Consider the following 19,786-nt stretch of genomic DNA (forward strand, 5'->3'; position numbering starts at 1 on the left):
TGAAAAAGTTTGCTTCCCAGAGTCACCTTCCTAGACTGTAATACCCTCATAGAGAACAGTTCAATCCTAAAAGAGGAACAGAAGTACGTAAACCCAAAATATGTAGTGAAGAACAAGGTGGTTTTGGGGATCACTCAGAAAGAGAACCAAGATTTTGATAAAATATTGTGCCAACAAGAAATAATATTTTCTCTGTTCCCAGTAATCCATATCCCTTTGGAAAGCCCCTGTTGCGCCATGAATATGACATTTTCCTCCAGGCCAAATAAAATTCATTTTATAGCAATGAGAGCAACATGGCATGCACAACAAATCACCATTGTCCATGGTGAGATGCAACTAAACAAAACATAACTTGCTTCTTGCAATAAGTACTAGAGATTGGTAGTAGACTGCAACTATTCTCTTTGCCTTCATACAAATACATCTGGGGTCAATTGGATCTTTTAAACTCAGAAGATTTAGGAATTAAGTAAATTGCTGTATTCATGCTATATTGACATTTCTTTATCCCAAAAATTTAATTGAGGCTTCACACAATACCCATGTAAATTGTCATGGATATTTTCTAGCATGTGAGAGGAGTCGCTTCTATCTAGGAGAAAATGACATGACATTTGGTTTTTTACTGTTTATGAAAATTAGAGAATTATGTAGCCTTTAAATTCAGAGTCCGTCAAAGGTGTCATTAGGTGTAGCTGTTTTGTACCAGGTTTAGGAGTTCCCTTTCTGTCAATTTAGGCATAGCGCATTGTTACAAAAATGTCTGTGACCGGCCACCAAGGCAATTCTGGGTCTTGACCAAGCCGTTCCAGATTGATGCATGCTTATGCCATGATGGATTTGAGGAATGGCGGCACATTCACCACATACGTGACTCGAGGCTAAGAAGTCTAAATATGCTGTATAAATGTAAATACGTGTTACCAGAACAGAGAATAACTTTTTTTTTTTTTCATTTGAAGACTTTATGCTGTAGGCCTGCTGCTGGAGATTATTTAAGTCAACAACGATCATGCTCTTGTGAGCCAAGTCCACTGAGATACTTTTGTAAAAAAAATTAAACCAGTCACTATTCCAGCTTCTACTACTTGGCAGTGAAATATTAACTCAGAAAGGGAGTTTGCTGCATATTCATTTAATCACCAGACTGGAAAAAAGTATTTAATTTTCCGTAAACCAGTAAACAGACACAATAAACTGAGTGGTGAACATGTACTCATAAAAGACCATCCCTGTAACTACCTTTGTGATGTGAATTGTGATGATGTTTTTTCTGTATTAGCCTGGCTATGGAGATGCAGTGATTCAAATGAACAGCTTGCTCTAAGCTTGAAAACCATTGGGAAAACACGTTTTTCTTACTATTTTTTTCCAGTGTAGTATCCTTTATGATATTAAATACATCTATTTGTGAAAGGCAATTTCAACCCATAAGATTGGGTTGTTTTGCTTTTATAGAGTGAGAACAATGATTAATTTGGCTATAGTTTAATCAGTTCTTTGTTAATGTTTACTTGACAAATTTTATTAGGTCGTGTTTCAGTTTTAATCTTATCAGTGGCCATGTTCAGGGTCTTATTTCCAAGCTCTTTTCAATAGTTAGTAAATAACTAACCAAACCTGATTTTTCACCACTTTTCAGCTTGTGTTGTCACTGGCGTCAGTAAGAAATCAGTGTGAAATGCTGCCATTTCAATCTGGAACATTGTGTAGATGTTTTCCTTATGATGCAGTGAAATAAGTGACTGTACAAGGCATCAGGCAGAGCTCATTCCCATTTGGGCATTTCAGACATGAGACAACTTTTTCCCTTCCTCTCATAGCTGTCCTAGGTGATTCTTTACTAAGGAATACTAGAAGTATTAAGCAATATATGACAAATGTCCTTTTGGGATGGTTACTACAGAGATCATTCCTTCCAAATATGAAAGAAATGGGAAGTGGAGAACAGTCTCAGTCATCTCCTTTCAGGCATGTGGAGAATCAGGTCAACATATTTTGGCAAGTGACAGATTTGCAAAGACATATGGATTGCATGGCTCTAAGTAATGGAAGTGCTTTAAAGCATTTGCACAAGTATCAAATTCCTGTGGCTGGAGAAGAGAAAGAATTTTCCCTCATATTCTGCATCTTAGTTACCCATGTCCCACAGGCAAGCACTGCGATATGACTGTAAGCTTGTCATCAGAAGATATTTAAAACTAATAGAGGCTGCTATGGATTGCTGAAATACAGTAGCCTGTGAAATTCATGAATCTCTTCTGTTTATTCATGTTAATGCCTGAGAATGATTAATTAATAGATACTGTGGTGCTGTGTTGTTATTCTTCCCTCCATCCTATCTACTAATTGGGACACAGAACTGTTAAAGAGAGATTTAATCTAGACTGTAGAATAATAAGGCATTTATTATTATATATAATGTATCAGATAATCTAGTAATGCAGCCGGCTGTGATGTCATGGGTGGAGAAGTGAAAGACGATTACTCAGAAATGATGTTCTCCAGCAATGCTCAGCTGATAAACAGTATTTTAGGGAGCAACTGAGAAGAATTTGAGTAGCCCAAGGGAGTTAAAACCTCCTGCTGTGCTGTGATCAGCATCAGAGAACTCTTTCCCAGTAAACAACTCCATCATAACCAGCACCAAGAATTTCCAGTCAGAAGAAAGCAAGGGGGGAGATTTGTACACAGTACGATATTTAATGAAGACACATCTACGCCACACACAACAATTAATAGATCTTCACTAGGAGTGGCTGCCCACCCTGTATCAGACAACCCAGGAAAAACAACTGTCAGGAGGCATACATCTTTATTTCTTATTTGGTGAAAACACACTAGTGGCATGAGCTAAGCTTCAGGAGTTCTGTGCTTACAGGGCTCTTCTTTCTCCTTTTTAAAATTTGTATTTATTTATTACACTGCCTTGGTTGTTCTTCAGCCAAGCTATTCTTCAGCCAGCTCTAGTGTAAGAAGTAGTTTGGATGGGTCTTATGTTTCTATAGTACCACGCTAACCTTAAGTTGTTCCTAAGTGACCTTGCTGCCAATTAATAAGCAGGTCTTTTAAAGTGTTGCTAATTGAGAAAAAAAAAAGGAGAGAAAAAAAACCCCAAACCCTGACATCTTTGTCTTCAGAAAACATAGGACAGGCGTAAAGCAGTGTAGTGCTTAGTGTTGGATATAATTTTTCAATGTGAAGAAAGATTTTTTTCAAAGTACTGCCAAATAAATCTCACCTAGGGGAGTAGGGGCTGCAATACAAGACAATTTGTTTGCAGACTGTACCTTAACAGCATTCAGCAATGAGCCAGACAAAACCGTATGAGCTTAAGCAGAAGTGACTGAGCCAAAAAATAATTGTCATAATTATATACCAGGTAATCAGATTAATAAAGATAAAATATTTTTTCTCCCACAGTGCTGTTTATTATCCAGCAAGAGGACCTAATCTTTGCCTGTCACATGTTTTGTGAGAGACCTTGAAGAAAAAGGTTTTGTCTTGTTTTATTTTTTCTCTTTGTTCTGTTCCGGAGTTACTCTGCAAAACATTGCCCCTGATTTTCATCATGAGCAGGAAGAGTAAATACCTTGTGCTGTTAAGTCTGGCCCCTCTAGCAGGAAGGCTACATTGTCAATACAGTGTCAGAAGGTGGAAATACCCTTAATTCAATTAAATACAAGATTTACCTTTCAATCCCAAGATCTCTGAATAGTTTAGCTTGAAGAGTTTGCTTGTGGAAGAACCAATTTACATGTTTATTTTCATTCTCCCCAAACTAATGACTGCCCAACAAGACTAAACTCTTTTTATGCTCTTTTCTATACATTGTTTGTGTCGTCATCCAGAATCACATCCACAGAGTCTTAATTAAGCAAAAGGTTACAGGCTTTTTACTTTACAACCTTTTAGCTTTTTTACACGAGAAGCATAGATTGTTTTCGTTAGTTTCGTAGGGAAACTTGTTTTTTCTTAATTACCTTCTGAAGGAGATTGGAAGTCACTTTTAAATCACAGTAAAACTCGAGTGTCAAATTTGTGCTTTTAACAGGGAATATTTCCTCTGCAGAGAGGGCAAGGATGCAGGAACAACCACCTGTTGCCACCTCTATAAGGAAAGTAAAGCCCTAGGGACCTTACAGGTGTTGCTACTGGATGGTCTCCTTGATATGCCTTCATATTGCCTTCATTTCAGTACTATACCCTAGGAATATACCTCTACTTGATGGTTGTTGATTCAGTTCTCAGTTCTCAACTGAAATGATAGTAATTGAAAATTTAACTGTAGCAATTCTCTATACTGCCACCAAAGCATAATACTAGACAATGGAAAAACTGAACCTTATATCAAACTTTCTATACACATTGCAGTTGTTGCCTTCTTCCAGTTCTTCTTAACCATATATGGCTTAATGTCTAATGAGTAATGAGTGGTGTCCCTCAAGAGTCCGTAATGGGACCAATGCTATTTAATATCTTCATCAAAGACATAGTGGGACTGAGTGCGCTCTCACCAAGTTGGCGGATGACACCAAGCTGAGTGGTGCAGTTGATATCCTTGAAGGAAGGGATGCCATTCCTCATCTGCTTGGACTAAATGATCTTTGAAGGTCCCTTGATAGGCTAGAGGAGCAGACCCATGCAAATATGTGAAGTTCAACAAGGACAAGTCCAAGGTCCTGTGCCTGGGTAGGGAACAATCCTTAATATCAGTACAGATTGAGTAATGAGCAGATTAAGAGCTGCCCTGCACAGGAGGACTTGAAGATACTGGTAGATGAAAAACTGAATATGAGCCAGCGATATGTGCTTGAAACCCGGAAAGCCAACTGCATCCTGGCCTTACCAAAAGAAGCGTGGCCATCAGGTAGAGGGAAGTGATTCTCCCTCTCTACTCTGCTCTTGTGACACCCCACCCGCAGTCCTACATCCAGTTCTGGAGGCTCCAGTACAAGAAAGACATGGACCTGTTACAGTGGGTTCGTAGGAGGGCAATTAAAATGGTAAGAGGGCTGGAGCACCTCTCCAATGAAGAAAGGCTGAGAGAGTTGGGGTTGTTCAGCCTGGAGAAGAGAAGGCTCTGGGGAGACCTTATTGTGGTCTTTCAATATATAAAAGGAGCTTATAAGAAAGATGGAGAAAGACTTTCTACCAGGGCCTGTATTGACAGGACAAGGGGCAATGATTTTAAACGGAAAGAGGGTAGGTTTAGATTGGCCAAAAGGAAGAAGTTCTTCATGATGAGAGTAGTGAGACATTGGGACTGGCTGCCTAGAGAAGCTGTGGATGATCCATCCCTGGAAGTGTTCAGGGTCAGGGTGGATGGGGCTTTGAACAACGTGATCTAGTGAAAGATGTCCCCTCCCATGACAGGGGCATTGGCCAAGATGATCTTTGAAGGTCATTTCCAACTCTAACCATTCTATGAGTCTATGATACCTGCCACATCTAACTACTGTTTCTTGTTCCTGACTATTCTTTCTGGCATTGACCTTTGCTGCTTTATATGTAGAGCACTAAATATGGTAAGATATTGATCTTTGATCATGTGTATCCATAAGTATGATATAATCACATACTACTTTTCTTGCAACGAAGGAAGTGTATAGCACATATTTTGCAAAGATCTGTCTTTTTTGTTTGTTTCTAGTTTCTGTTGAAGAATGTGATACTTTTATGTCATAGACACAATTTATTAAGAAAATTTCATACAGAAAAATGTTTTATGAAAGTAAATATTACCCAGTTTGGAAGTAAAAAATGACAAAGAAAACCAAGGTTAACAGGACCTGTACTATGACCCTGGAAAGACATTCTCTAAGACTGCAGTTATCTCACCACCATACTCCATGCTGGCTGCATATATTTATAAAAGACACCAATGAGTCATATGTAAACATTTTGATTATAAAAATTTTCTTCATTTTCCCACAGACTTGCTACTTTCAAACAGCTGCATCCCATTCCTGGGCTCAACAGAGGGGCTTGATTTTCGAACCCTGCTGCTAGATGAGGAGAGGGGCCGGCTGCTAATCGGGGCTAAAGACCACATCTTCCTGCTGAACTTGGTTGATTTAAACAAAAATGTAAAAAAGGTCAGTTTATTTTCTGTAGAGTTCATCTCATAAATTCAATTTTGTTCCTTTTTCTCGTCTTCTTTTTTTTTTCCTCCCTTCTTCACTGTGTAACTGGAAGATTCATTATGCACTGCTGTGTACCAAGATTTCATAATCTCCCTTCCCATGATTACACAAATTATCTTTAATAAATTGAATTTCTCATAGTATGTGACCTCCTAAGATACCGATGCCCTGCAAGAGGTCACCTACCTGGAGGAGCCCTGCAGTGCATGAAAGTAATATCAAAATATCAGCAAAAAGGCAAAAATGCAGGTCAAAGTGTTTCCTGCTTAATTTCTCTGGTCATGGTCACCCTCCTCAAATGAAAGCATTTGGAAGAAGATAACTGAAGACAGCTCTTTCCCTGCTCATCACTGGGATTACATTATTTTGATATTAAACAGAGCAGAGACAATTTGAATGGTTTCAATTATAATAAAAATGTTAGTGGCAATTTTAATATTAACATTCGTATTACTGTCTAGAATTGCTAGTCCTAGGAGAAGCTTCCACTCCGATCTACTGTATTCCTATGCCCACGCCCTATGACAATGTATTAACTCCAGATAATAAGATGGCAATTTAGCCTTCATTATTTCTAGTAGACACGATGAATTGGAGCTTTTGTAAGCACAATTGACTGCTACGTGTAAAAAACAGATGCTTGCACAGGAGCACACATGGCTTTACTGCTTCTTCCAGATATGCTACTTACTGAAGAAAATTTAAATTCTCAGCTGTCTTTGATATTTTCTTTAAGCACCAGAAGGAGGTTTTAAATTACTGTGTTCTGCTGTCAGCTCCGAAGAGGTAACTGACCCTGAATTAATACAACTGCAGTGCAGGGGCTTAGCAGGTGTAACAGGACACTATTTTACCCCACATGTCTGAGTGCAACACCTGGTGTGGTTGTGTAGAAGAGATATAGTACCAGGTTGAATATCTTATTTCTTATTTTGACTTCTGCAATACTCCACATGTCAGGTTCTTTAAAACTGAGATTTTGAGTGTTTCAGGACGTTTCTTCTCTGGGATGCTTTATCAAGCACTTTAATCTTCCATCTCAGTAGTTTGCTCAAGAAACAACACCTTCTCAATGTATTGTATTGATAGCAGCATTATTTAGATTGCAGATTTTTCAGACTAAAGGTTGATTTCTGGCATAGGCTTTCTGTAGAAAACAAATTTTGTTTGTGTGAAAAGCAGATTTTTGTTTCTGTGGGATGCTGCTTACCTCGTGGGACATGCTGAGTGCTGTCGCCTCCCATTATGTTCAGTGATGCTTGATTAGTTCAGAGCTTTCTGTAGACGGTAGCATCCCACATGATCTGCCCCTCTGCTGGAGTAACATTTTCCCTTTAGCCAAACCAGCACTGATCATTATGGATGTTGTGCTTTCCAAGAAGAGCAGAACACAGACTGGGCTAGGAGAATTAGTGTGCAATCAGACAATGCCATTTAATATAGATATTGCAGAGCAAAGACTCATTATATTGGAATGAAAATTTGCATTTAGTAAGCTGAATAGAGATGTATGTCTACACATCTGTGATAAGCTGAAAGGAGGGAATAAAATTCATAACCACTTGCATATCTGGATTAAATAAATTATTGTCTGCAGGTTCAAATACTTCCACTTCTCAGTTTAAACATTCAGATCATCTTTAACTTTTCAGACAAAACATTGAGGCAAAGTATATTTAAGTAGCTAAAACTGACTGAAAAGCTCCGTGAAGCATCCTGCTGTGCTGATATCCAAAATATCTGTGAGCATTCAGCAACTTTATAAACTTACCCTCTTGGGTAAATGGCCAGGTAATGCAAGACGACATCACAGCAGCGTTTCTTTTTGGTTCCTCTGTGCTGAGTTGGTAGAAAGATGTTTGGGAGGGAAGAGATGACATGAAGGAAGTTATATGAGTGGTTGTGTATAAATCTCAGTCACTGAGGAGGTCTCAATGCTAAAGGATACTCTCCAGTAGCAGGGAAGTGTCAGAAAGTAGCGTTTGCCGGCGCTGTGTTTAGACTGACCGTGGTTTGGGTTGGCGCCGGGCCAGGCGGCTCACTTCCAGGCTTTCCCGGTGCGAGGAAACCACACACGTCAGGACTACAAGGGTCTAAAGTGTGTCCTTTGTACTCCTCCGGAGTAAGAGTCGTCTGGAAAAACAATATCTGCTTATGTGCAGCCGCTAAAATGAGAAGTAATTGATTAGAATATTAAGTTTATACCTATAAACGATGTGTTTCCTAATGGCTTTGAGAGAGGAGGGTTAAAAAGAAAAAAAAGTTGTGGGGAGTGAGAGAGGTGTAAGAGCTTTGAAACTAGAATGCAAGACTGTGCATAGTTTGGGGTTTTCTTTCTTTAAAACAAAGCTGAACACAAACTATAGAATGCTCTGTGCTGGATAGATTCAAGTTACTTTAAAAAAGCTCTCCATTTCAGACATTTGTTATGCTATGCTATGCTATGCTATGCTATGCCATACTATACTCTGCTCTACTATACTATACTATACTATACTACTGGTTCACCAAAAAGCCAAACCAGGATCTCTAGCAATTTATTTTCAGAAAATCCTTCTCTGTGGATATAATTACTTGGAAACATTGTATTAAAGACCGATGCTCTATATTCAGATGTTTCTGGAATAGTATTCAAAGAAACACCCAAAGCACTGTATCCTTTTTCCTTTTTTAAGGTATACATACACATAATTTAATAATTCCTTTTTGAAACCTAATTATTTACCTAAATTAGTTAATTTAACTTACACATATTAAGTTATGGCTTTATTTCCTGGTATATTTTTCCTGATGAAATAAATCAATAGTTATTCTTGAGTTCAAATTTCTTAAATTATTGTAGTTTTTATTCAATTTATGATGTAATTGGCTGAAAACTTCCTTAGCTGGCAGCTTGAAAAAAATCCATCCAGTTTCCAGTGCTTGCAAACCTTATTATAAAACAACAGCAAGTACCACAGTATAATAGAAAGGTCTCCCACAATGAAAGATAAATGCAAATGCTAAAATAGTTGCACTCTACAAATATCTAAAGCTTAGCAAAGGATAACCATCCTTCTGTAGCAGGGACATAATTTCTATGAGCTTATCCTGAATAGAAGCCTACAGTTCCTGTTGCAGGAATAACATTATGAAGTGCCATTGTCTTTTCTTGAAAGATCCTGAGGTGCCTGACAAGTATTGTAAGATATTTATAAACTGGAGGATTTGTGGTTCCTCCCTATGAGTAAAATAAAGATGTTCAGCAAAAGAAAGCAGAAAAGAGCAACATCACACATTTATCAGGGCATTGCAAATGCGGACAATAAATCTGAAGACAACTATGCCATAACCAATAAAAGCTCAGTGTAAACCAAACATTCATACATGTTTAATAGCATGACAGGCTGGAAAGCTGTAGAAGAAATTGTATAGGAATCCTAAGCTCTGGAATCCTGCTGGAAAAATTACTTTGGTACATAGAAATTTCTTGTGAGTTTGACTAAAGCCTTCGTTATTTCACTCCTTAAACTAAATAAATACTAAATACAAAATGTTTTCAGCTGGGTAAACACTTACGAAATAGCTGCAAAGAAATATTGTACCTTTCTGTAAGTCCTGTGCTGGCTAACAGTGCAAGTGGGGTTATATGTCAGCACTATTATCACTGTGTAATCCACAGCGCAACCCGCCCATCTCTGCAGGAATAGGAATGCTATCAAGGGCTGACAAGCTTTTGAAAAGCTGCCAACCTGCAGGAGCTGTCAATGCTAGAAGACGAAGCCACATGTGGGCCAAATAGATAAACATGTCAGATCCCCAATAGCAGCTTTGGAACAAGTTGTTTTCATCGGCCTCAGTGTGTGTTGGCACAGGGTCACAAATTATTGTTGCTTGGAGCATCTTTAGTTGTTACTATTTTTTTGGCATTACCAGGTGCAGCTGTCTTGTGACTTACCCTTTAATGCCCTCTTGTATTGATTTTTATCTGTATTTCACACTAAAACTACATATGCATATATATATAATATCAGCTGGTTAAATGCTTATGGAATAGCTACAAAGAAATTCTGCACCTTTCTGTTACTTGAGTGCTTACCAACAGTCCAAGCGGGTTATATATCAGCACTATTATCACTGGGCAATATGTGCAGTGTGACCCACCCACCACTGCAGGAAGGGGAACATATATACAAATACATATGCATATTTATGTAAACCAACAGATACAGGAGCCAAATTTTACCTTCGTTGTGCTGAGAGAAGTCCTGTCAGTCTTTGGGGGAGTGAGGGAATGGTTGTGTGTGGTGTTTGGCTGTGTGATGGGTTAAATTACAACAAAGTGTCACCTCAATTAGGAATGAACCCACTGGGAATTTAGCCTGCATTGAAGGGAGGCTTTGGTTCTTGCCATCAAGCCAAAGCCTCTGGAATGCACAAAAAGTTGCAGATGTTTATTGCAGTCTTGAAACACAGTAACACCAAGATTAGTCTTGCCTAACCAAATACATGCTACATATTCTATATGTCACATGGAAACCAGTGGAGTTATGGAAGTGGAGGCATGAGTACTAGGATAGTGTACAATAAACCCAGTGGAACTGGAGGAGGATGATCATGGGTCCATCTGGGATCATGTTCTTTTTTTCTTAGTCTCTGTGAATAGAAAAAGTTCTAAGAAAAGAAGTGAGGTGAGGCTGAGATTCCACAGGAGTATAGTTTGACCCTCCACACATGGGGAATTGTTTCCCAAGTGTAAATGCATGCTGATGGCCCTGCTTTTGAAACGAAATGAAATTTTCTGGCTGTTGCAGTTCATAAGATACTACTTTCCGCCTATTTTAGAGTACTTCCCTTCCTCCTCAAATTAGTAGAAATATTATCTGTCTATCCATCTTGTCTATCATTTACAATAAAACAGAACTGGTTCTACTGGGTAGCCATGTAGTTTAGTGTCCTGTCCCCAAAGATGGTCAGCAGTGGGAACTGAAGGATGAGTGTAAGAAGCTATGATGGTGCTTCAGGTTAGGGACTTCCAGAGGCAGAGGTGGTAACTTTTTGCTGGCTAGCCCTTGGAAAACTTTTATCATTGAGCTCTGTAACTCTTGTTTTGAACCTCTGAAAACCTCTTGGACTCCATAAAATTGTTCGATAAACTTTAGGCACCTGTGTAGACAAGGCGGAAGCTTTTAAATAGTGTTTACAGACACAAAACAACAGACTGGGGCAAGATGTGAAGAAATCGGTAAGTAACCAGAATGACAGCAATCCTAGGTGGAAAAGAGTGTCTCTGTTATTTCCTTTTGCATTGTTACCATAAATTATGTTTCTATAAACATCCGCTGCCATTTTTATATTTTACCCATATGTTAAGGTTTATAGAACTGCCAATATCCTGCTCTCTGAAAATATTTACTCATATTGAGCTTTGAGTTTTTCAAAGGTAGGATTTGTCTTCGGTCTGCAGTGATAAACATGTCAGGAGCAATGCCATTTACCCTAAAAATCCTGGTGTATGGTTTCTTTTTGGGAAAAACAGGCAGTAGTCAGAAGTCTGCTGTGGTTGCACTGTGGAAAATGAAGTGTAAAGGCAATGAAGACTTTCAGGATTTAATCCAGTGTAAATGAAATCAGTATCTGGTCCATTTGCTTTTAGCTTTCACATATGCTCATTACATGTGCCCTTTTCAGAAAATCCTTAAGTACTGAAAGCACTGTCTACTTGTAAACCTGTTTTGGAGAGCAGATCACAGTTTAAGAGGAGAACTGTGGCATGTGGGGACTTGTGTTTTCTCAGACAGATGCAAAATGAAAAAGCCCATTTGGTTCTAATAAGAAGTTTCACTGCCACCTGCCAAATTTAAGCTACTAAAAGTCTGTGAATCTGTCATCCCAATACAGAATAGTTATTTCTCTTTGACTTCCAGTGCATTTTACTCAGTGTGACAGCACCATGAAAATAAAAAGCACCATACACTGGCACTGGCACTTCCCGCAGTGTTGCAAATCATTCTGAATCGTTCCTCATATCCTCTCCCTCCGGCACTGCACCATGCTATATCAAATTATATCTTTCAGAGATCCATTCTGCTACTATGAAATAATTGGAGTTGAAAATTCCAATCAGATCCCTCCCTGGATATATACGGATATAGGAATTAGTGCATCAGGTATAGGAATAACAGTTGGAAGAAGGAAAGTCTGTGGCAGATATAAAAGATATTTAAGAATACATTCCTGGCTTCTAGGGATCTCGAAGTTTTTATGAGATAAAACTGTTGAGAAGACAGCTAGGTGAAAAATCTAACTCTAAAGACAGTCTGGTTAGATTTCAAATACAGGGAGAAATTCAGAGAAGGAACTCAAACGTATTAACTTCCTTTGTTTGCTGATGACTTTAAGGGGTTGGATTCCAGAGTACAGCAAGTACAGTGGGGGCTGGTTACAAAAACTGCTTAGGGCAGCCCTCCTCTTAGGATTCGTATATGAGAGCAATCTGCCCAGTTCCCCAAGTTGTGGACTTTCCATACCGCACACATGAATGCAGCAGACATGAAGTGTTTAGAAAGCAACTGGTATACATGCATGCCATACTAAAATCAACTCATTTACTCATTAATTAAAATACTCTTTATTTTCAGCAAAATAATACTAAAAACCCATGAAATTCTTTCCACTCTTTGTTGGGAAATTCAATACATTTCTGGTGCTTTCAGTAATTTTCAGTGAAGTGACCCAGGGTCAGCATATAGAAGTGACAAATGTCCTAGTTCTCAGGAAGCAATCCATGAACACCCACTCTTATGGGTTTGGGCTGTGGTATGTATTACATTGTCTTATGCAGTGTGTGACAGTCTTATTGGATCACTGTCATATCTTTTCTCAGTGCCTCTCAATCTTTCTATTTTCCTTTCATTTTCATTTTTTAGCAATGAATTACTAAATTCTTCAGGAAAAAAAAAAAAAAAAGAACAAAAGAAAAAAACCAGGTCACATTATCGTCATTTTACTAGTGGGAAAATTGAGACCTGACTGTCACATACCGTAGGGCAGTGGCAAAACTTGGATTAGACTGTCTCCTGGTTTTTGGATCATGTTGCCCTCTTTACTGTGCTGGTTTTATAGTTGCATTGGGCTAAGTCATTGATCTGTTCTTTTTTTTTTTTTTTTTAAATCAGGGGAGTAGTTTCTCATGGAGGAGAGTTTCTCATGGGGAGTATATTGCATATGTCAGTGTGACAATGGGCTTAGAGCTCATTCTGGCTTTGTTCTTTGGAAGCCGCAGTTCGGAGCGTTGTATGGGGAATACGCTCATATCAATTAGCTTAAGTTTCTGAGTTATGGCCTGGATGATTCACAAAGCCTTAATGAGACACTTTGATGCTCCGGAAGCTGTAATTCAATTGCACGCCTTTCCTCAAGCATCGATACAACAAATATCCAGAGCTTAGAATAAAACAAGGGAAGAAAGTGGGCTTTCTCTTGCTGCATCAAATAGTTGTTTAAAATCACTGTATTTTCTTCTTAAGTGCTTCTACCACCTCTTATTCCTTTGAAATAGAAAGGAAGCAATACCTTTCTTCACGGGACTCAAATTCAATGAGTGTTACGAGACACGTTGATCAGCTGGTGTCCTTCACTCCAGACACAGACACATCCTGCTGGTGCTACATGTACCACTAACAAAACACTTGGGGTTTCTTGTAGCAGAGACTGCACTGATAGAGAAGTGCTGAAGCACGTGTGCAGCGTCAAGTACATGAAAGGCTCCAGTGAAACCTCCAGGGCTGCTGAAAGCCGTCGACCTCAATGGGAGACTCAAGTGCTTGCTGCTGGCATGAGCGTGACTATCTTGGGGACATGAGACTGGAAGGAGTCACATTGATCAATTGGTCTCACTCCCGCTATCACCAGCAACTACCTCATGTAGCAGTTATTTCTTTCATAATCTGCTCCAAACCTGCTGTAAGGGGTCTTGTGGAATACTTCATGCAACTTCTTTAGTGAGGTTGTTGTTACAGACCAGAACCTCATTAGTCTGATGTTGTACATTTATTTGTTTTTCATCTACAATCCATATTTATTGATGACCAGTTTACACCATTTCTTCTGACTATAATTTTGTTCTTCATAGCCCTTTGGTTCTTCCTGCATGATATTATTAGTCTTCGTTTGTATCAGTGATGTTTCCCAACTTTGTGTCATCTGCACGCGTTGCAGAGTGCTGGGATTTTGCCAGGGCTACTGAAGGGTATAAGAAATAGGATGAACTCTGACACTATTTCTCAAGGAACACTATGAATAACTTTCTACCACAAGCTCTTACCAGACCTTTTTTTTTTCTTGTAATGATGCCTTTTTTTGCCACCTGAGCAGTTTCCATGTGGCAGCTTATGAAATACTTAATTGGAGCCCTGATGAAGAGGAGCTCTGTCACATTAATGCAGTATGCAATTAAGGTAGGTCATTAAAGAAAAGTACGATATTAGGGTAGAATAATGGCTCTTTACCAAGTTATATTATCCTTTGTACCATATTTCATTTTCACTGGAAACTTAAGTTATTCCCTCCCTAACTTATCATTTGTTTTGAAGCCTTACAAACAGATTAAATAAGACCAATAGACTTGTAATTTGCTTAGGTATCTTGTGTTTGTTCTTCCCCTTTTATATTGTGACAATATATAGTATTTTCCACTCTTTCAGTAAAACCCTCCATCATCACAGATTTAGTAACTTCATTAGAAATGATTCTTGGAAAAGCTGTAATTTCATACAACCATTTCCTTAGAGTCAGAGTTTACTCTTTTATTTTTGAGGTATCACTTCCCCTAAGGATTTACAGTCTGTTAACCCAAGAACAAAATTGGTTAAAGAAAGTTACATGCAGAAAGATTAGGAAAATACTCGCTTTTAAGCAGTATTGCTAATTCTTGACAAATGGCAGCTGAAATGAAACTCTTAGAAGTGAGTCCAACTATTATTTGTATCTACATATAATTATATATATTATCCATATATAAATTTATGGGGTTTTTGTTTGGTGGTGGTGGTTGTTGTTGTTGTTGTTTTTGTTTTGGTTGGTTTTGGTTGGTTTGGTTTGGTTGGTTTGGTTGGTTTGGTTTGGCTTTTTGTTTGTTTTGTTTGAGGTTTTTTTGTTTGTTTTGTTTTTTTTTTTTTAAATTCACTTTTCCCTTTTCATTCCCTTCTTATAGTAAAAATACATGTTTGGAGGAAAGAAAAATGTTACTTTTAGAAATTCCTCTGGTCCTGATCTGAAAAGGACCTTTGTGGTTTTTAATGTTTTGTTTTAATCAGATATCAACTTTCAGCTACCATTTAAAGCGATACCTTATCTGTCCTACACTTATGTACTACTTAATTTTGTACTCCTAGGAGGCTTTCTTTCACTCTGCTAGCAGAGAACTTCTTAGCTTGCATTCATTAGGAGATTTTAATTTCTTTCCTGTTGCTAAATTTAAGAAAATATTTGTAGAATGATTTAAAAGTAATGGCAAGGTATCTTTTTTATTGACCTGTAGAAGATAAAATCAGGAAATCATGACAATAGCCGACCTTTGGAATTTTGATATGGATGTTTTGCAAGGAAAATAAACTGAAGATTAAGGGAAGAAAAGAATCCTGTTTAAGTATGTAGTTCATGTGTTTCAGCTAGTTACATTCTTGATTTAAATTCAGTAAGCCCACCAAGTTATTCTAAGATTTCTCTAGAAATTTCAGGTACAGATGTAACCATGAAATATAGATTATATATCATTTGTGCTGTTTGTAACACAACATGATTATAGTTTTACATGTCAGTAACATTGTCACCATTATCATGAATTTTTTGGGGGTTCATTTGTTTGCTTTTACTTTCTTTGGGGTTTTGCTTTTTGAAGAATTTAGGGAAAAGACTTTGTTAAATAAGACATTACCATTGTGAATTTAGCGTGTGAACTGAAAAAAAAAATGAAACTAAATGACCAATTTAAAAAGCATCAAAACATCTACAATCTCAAAGATTTTAAATATAAAAGAAACAACTGCAGCATCTATTCTAGTTTTTTGCATCTTGTGAAACTAAGTTACTTGTCTGAATAAAATATAATACTAAGGTTTAATTTCATCCCTTAGAGAAAAGCCAACACAGATGCATGTAAATAAGCTTATGAATGTAAAGATTCAGTGACACTATTTCACACGTATAAAATTACTTATCTGTCAGCATTTGAGGGAACCAGACCTGTGGTACTGTTGCAGAGCATGTGAACTAGTAAAAAAAAAATAAAATTAAATTAAAAAAAATGCTTTCTCACTCAGTACATTGGCTCATTATTTATTATGCAATTTTCTTGACCTATTACAGATCTGAACTGACAGTTTCTGGGAACCTCTCATTTCTTTTCTAGAAAGAAAATTAATATCACTTTAACTCCCCCATATATTATTGCAAATTGATTTTAAAGTTGGATAACATAGCTTCACTTTTCATTGTCTAATGTGGCCTTGTAAAGTGCTAAATACTGACACTGTTGAGTAGCCAGAAAGTAAAACAATTGATTTTTCCATGATAATTGACTATGGTCGATTATTGTAGAAAAGGGGGTATGTATGTCTCTAGCCTGACTGGTCCAGTTTGTACAACAAACACTATTTCCCATGAAGGAATCTGTACAAGAATTGTGGGTAGAGTCGAGACCATTAGTACATGTGATGTCTTCAGGCAGATGTCTTCAAATGTAACTGGGTCTCCCAAAGCAGGCGTCTGATTCTTCTGTGTAGTTGGCAGGGAGGGCTGGGCATTTTCAAAAACCTACAGAGAGACATTTGTCTACCTAACTAGATACCTAAACTTTGGCCAAAAGCCTCCAAAATACCTGAAAGACCTCTAGCCTTCTCTGTTACTGATAAAGAGGTCTTGAGCAGAATTAGGACAAGAGAGCTGAAGGTCAGATCTCAGCTTAAGTCTGCTTGGATAAATGAATTTGGAGATCCATGATCTTAAATTCCCAGCTGTTTCTTTTCATCAGCTTTTCTTCACCTGGACCTCTTAAGCCTCAGGCTCTCCTTCACCTTTACCAGTGGCACTTGGGAATGATCAATGCTACAAGAGAGACCCATCCCACTCTGCCCAGGCAACAGACCAGATGAGTTCACTGGTGCTCTCTTCAGCTCTTCCCCGTAGCTTTGCAATGCTTCCAGTATTTTCCTCTACACTTTCTGGCATTGCATACTGTGTAATCCAGACACACTGGTGTGGCTGGCTTCAGATTACTTTTTTGTACCTGGATGCTATCACGACGTCATTCTGAGAAAATGCTCTGGGAAAGTGAATTTGTGCTCTGGTGCTGAGATGTTGTTATGTAGCCTTATCTCTGACTTTAAGTAAATATTGCTGTAAAAGGTTAAGGTTTAAATAACTTTAAATACGTTATCTGTACCAGAGCTTCTAATCACCAAGGTAACTGTAAATTCACTTGAGAGGAAATTAATTTCTTTTCAGAAAGCCAATACATCCATTTTCACTGGGAAGAGAAAAGGAAGAAGTGAAGTAAAAAGCTTGTTTCCAGATGGAGAGGAATACTGACTGTAGATTTTGAACAGTGATAAAGCTGTTCGACACAGGGCACTCTTTCACTTTCCTTACCAGTGTGAGACTGTGCCAACGGCTGGGTGATAGAAAGGGAATATTACAGCAGTTAACTCCTCCTGCATGTCGTTGACTTGTGCATCCTTCATTTATGAGGATTTTTTTCTAATGTATAGTATAATAATTCTTTATTTCTAAAGAGTTCATTATTTAATATTTTATAAAGTGTGGTTTGATACTCAACACTACTCTAAAGCTTCTGTGACTACTACTAATCTGCATACTGGTTCCTGGGACTTGGGGCAATTTCCTAACCAATATTTGCTCAAAAATTAGTGTGATTTGGTTCTGTTATTATTGATCATGAGAAATGGCATTAACTTTGTCCTGTCAAAATGAGAAGGAAAGAAGATCCATGTTTAGCATGGTGATTCTGGAAGACTCTATATTTAGTTTCTATTTGAATTTAATAGAATCAAACATATACTGAATAATATCCAATTTTGACTGTGTGATTGAAATCAATAAGCCAAAACCTGAGCTGTTGCTCATTGATATTTCTTCACTAACATAACCGGGGTTACAGTAACTGGTAGTAATTTGTCATCTGGCTCCATCCACACCAAAACCTAGTTTACAGAATTCTGTAGTGCACCAAATATACTTCTTTTGTTCTACAAACTTCCCTTAAGCTACCTTTAGTTTTTTGAACACAACTTATTTTCATTCAAAAATTGGCAGTAATTGGCCAATTTCACTACACCAAATTAATCACAAATGCAATTTGCCTTGTTTTGCAGTCAGTTTAGTTCTAAGGTGACTTGGCTCATCATATCTTTGAGAAAAACATACAATTCTTAACAGTGACAAGGTGTGCTAGCCAGATCAACTAAGTATTTTTTAAAATACTCCGATGAAGAAATGAACCAAGACCAGGCATCTTAATATAGAGCCCTTTCATCTTTGTAAAGGAACCCTGTATTTGAAGTCACGTCCATTTCAATTTACATTCAAATTCCTTCAGCATAAATAAATTGTTTTAACTGTTCATTCAAGGAAACAAACTACAGTCACTGGACAATTTCATAGTATTCATAATCTTTGTCTTATTTTGACTATGTTACAGATTTACTGGCCTGCAGCAAAAGAAAAGGTAGAATTATGCAAATTAGCTGGGAAAGATGCCCATGTAAGTATGGTATATCATATTATATATCTGTGTATTTGTTCCTAAATGCAAAAAATGGGTTAGTAAGCTGTTGTTACACTTTTTTCCTGAACTAATTAACTAAGTATGTTTTCTTCATTTAAAAAAATATTATTTTTCTTTTTCTTTCTGTAAATGTTAACGATTCAAGAAAAAAAAAAAACACTGTTGCAAGCAGCAATCATGCTAAGCCATCCTTGCATGTAGTAAATGCAATTGAGAGATGAAAGGACTTTCCTCTGAAATGTATGCCAGGCAATACTCCTCTGAAATCCTCTCTTTCCCTTCAAACTGCTTCTTTTTTCTTGGGAATATCCTGAATGTAACTTCATTATAATTCATTAACGAAACAGAGTAGCAGAGCAGAGTACCAATTAACTTAATTTGCAGACAGTTGCAGTTAAGGTTAAAACAAAATCTCTGACTTATTAGCTTTTTCCTGGAATCACAAATCTTCTTTAGGAAGTGTATTTAAGGTGCATTCATATATACAGTAAAGTTTCATATCTCTTTTGGGTAGCACAGATTACATCATGTGTCTAGAGCCCACTGTAAATGTAAACATTTCCTGCCTGTATAATAAAGTTTCTTCCCTTTCTCTCCACAAATCCTGTGGTTTCTATCCAGCTTGTCTGTTACCAAGGTGGACGCCAGCTCAAAACACTCTCTCAGCTCTCTGTCTGAGGATTCTCTACTTTTTATCCTAACTTATTGCTATCCTTATCTTTACAGCAGACAAAACCTAAACAACACCTCTGCTGAGCACTGGGAAAATTCTGATACCAGTCTATATGGAGGATTTGTGCTGATCTATTTCTAAACTAAGACAAAAGGAAAGGGACCAGAAAGGGGAATATTT

General features: G+C 37.7%; 1 protein-coding gene across 2 annotated transcripts in view; it reads left to right on the forward strand.

Annotated features, from left to right (window-relative positions):
* SEMA3D (semaphorin 3D) overlaps positions 1–19,786 on the forward strand; it is a 142,291-nt gene that overhangs the window by 55,017 nt on the left and 67,488 nt on the right. For both annotated transcript variants that reach the window (XM_065628540.1, XM_065628530.1), the window contains exons 3-4: positions 5,941–6,101; positions 18,847–18,909. In XM_065628540.1, coding sequence (XP_065484612.1) covers positions 5,941–6,101; positions 18,847–18,909 — 224 coding nt within the window. The remainder of the gene's footprint in view (positions 1–5,940; positions 6,102–18,846; positions 18,910–19,786) is intronic.

This window comes from Caloenas nicobarica, chromosome 1 (genome assembly GCF_036013445.1).
Source record: "Caloenas nicobarica isolate bCalNic1 chromosome 1, bCalNic1.hap1, whole genome shotgun sequence".
Taxonomy (NCBI): domain Eukaryota; kingdom Metazoa; phylum Chordata; class Aves; order Columbiformes; family Columbidae; genus Caloenas; species Caloenas nicobarica.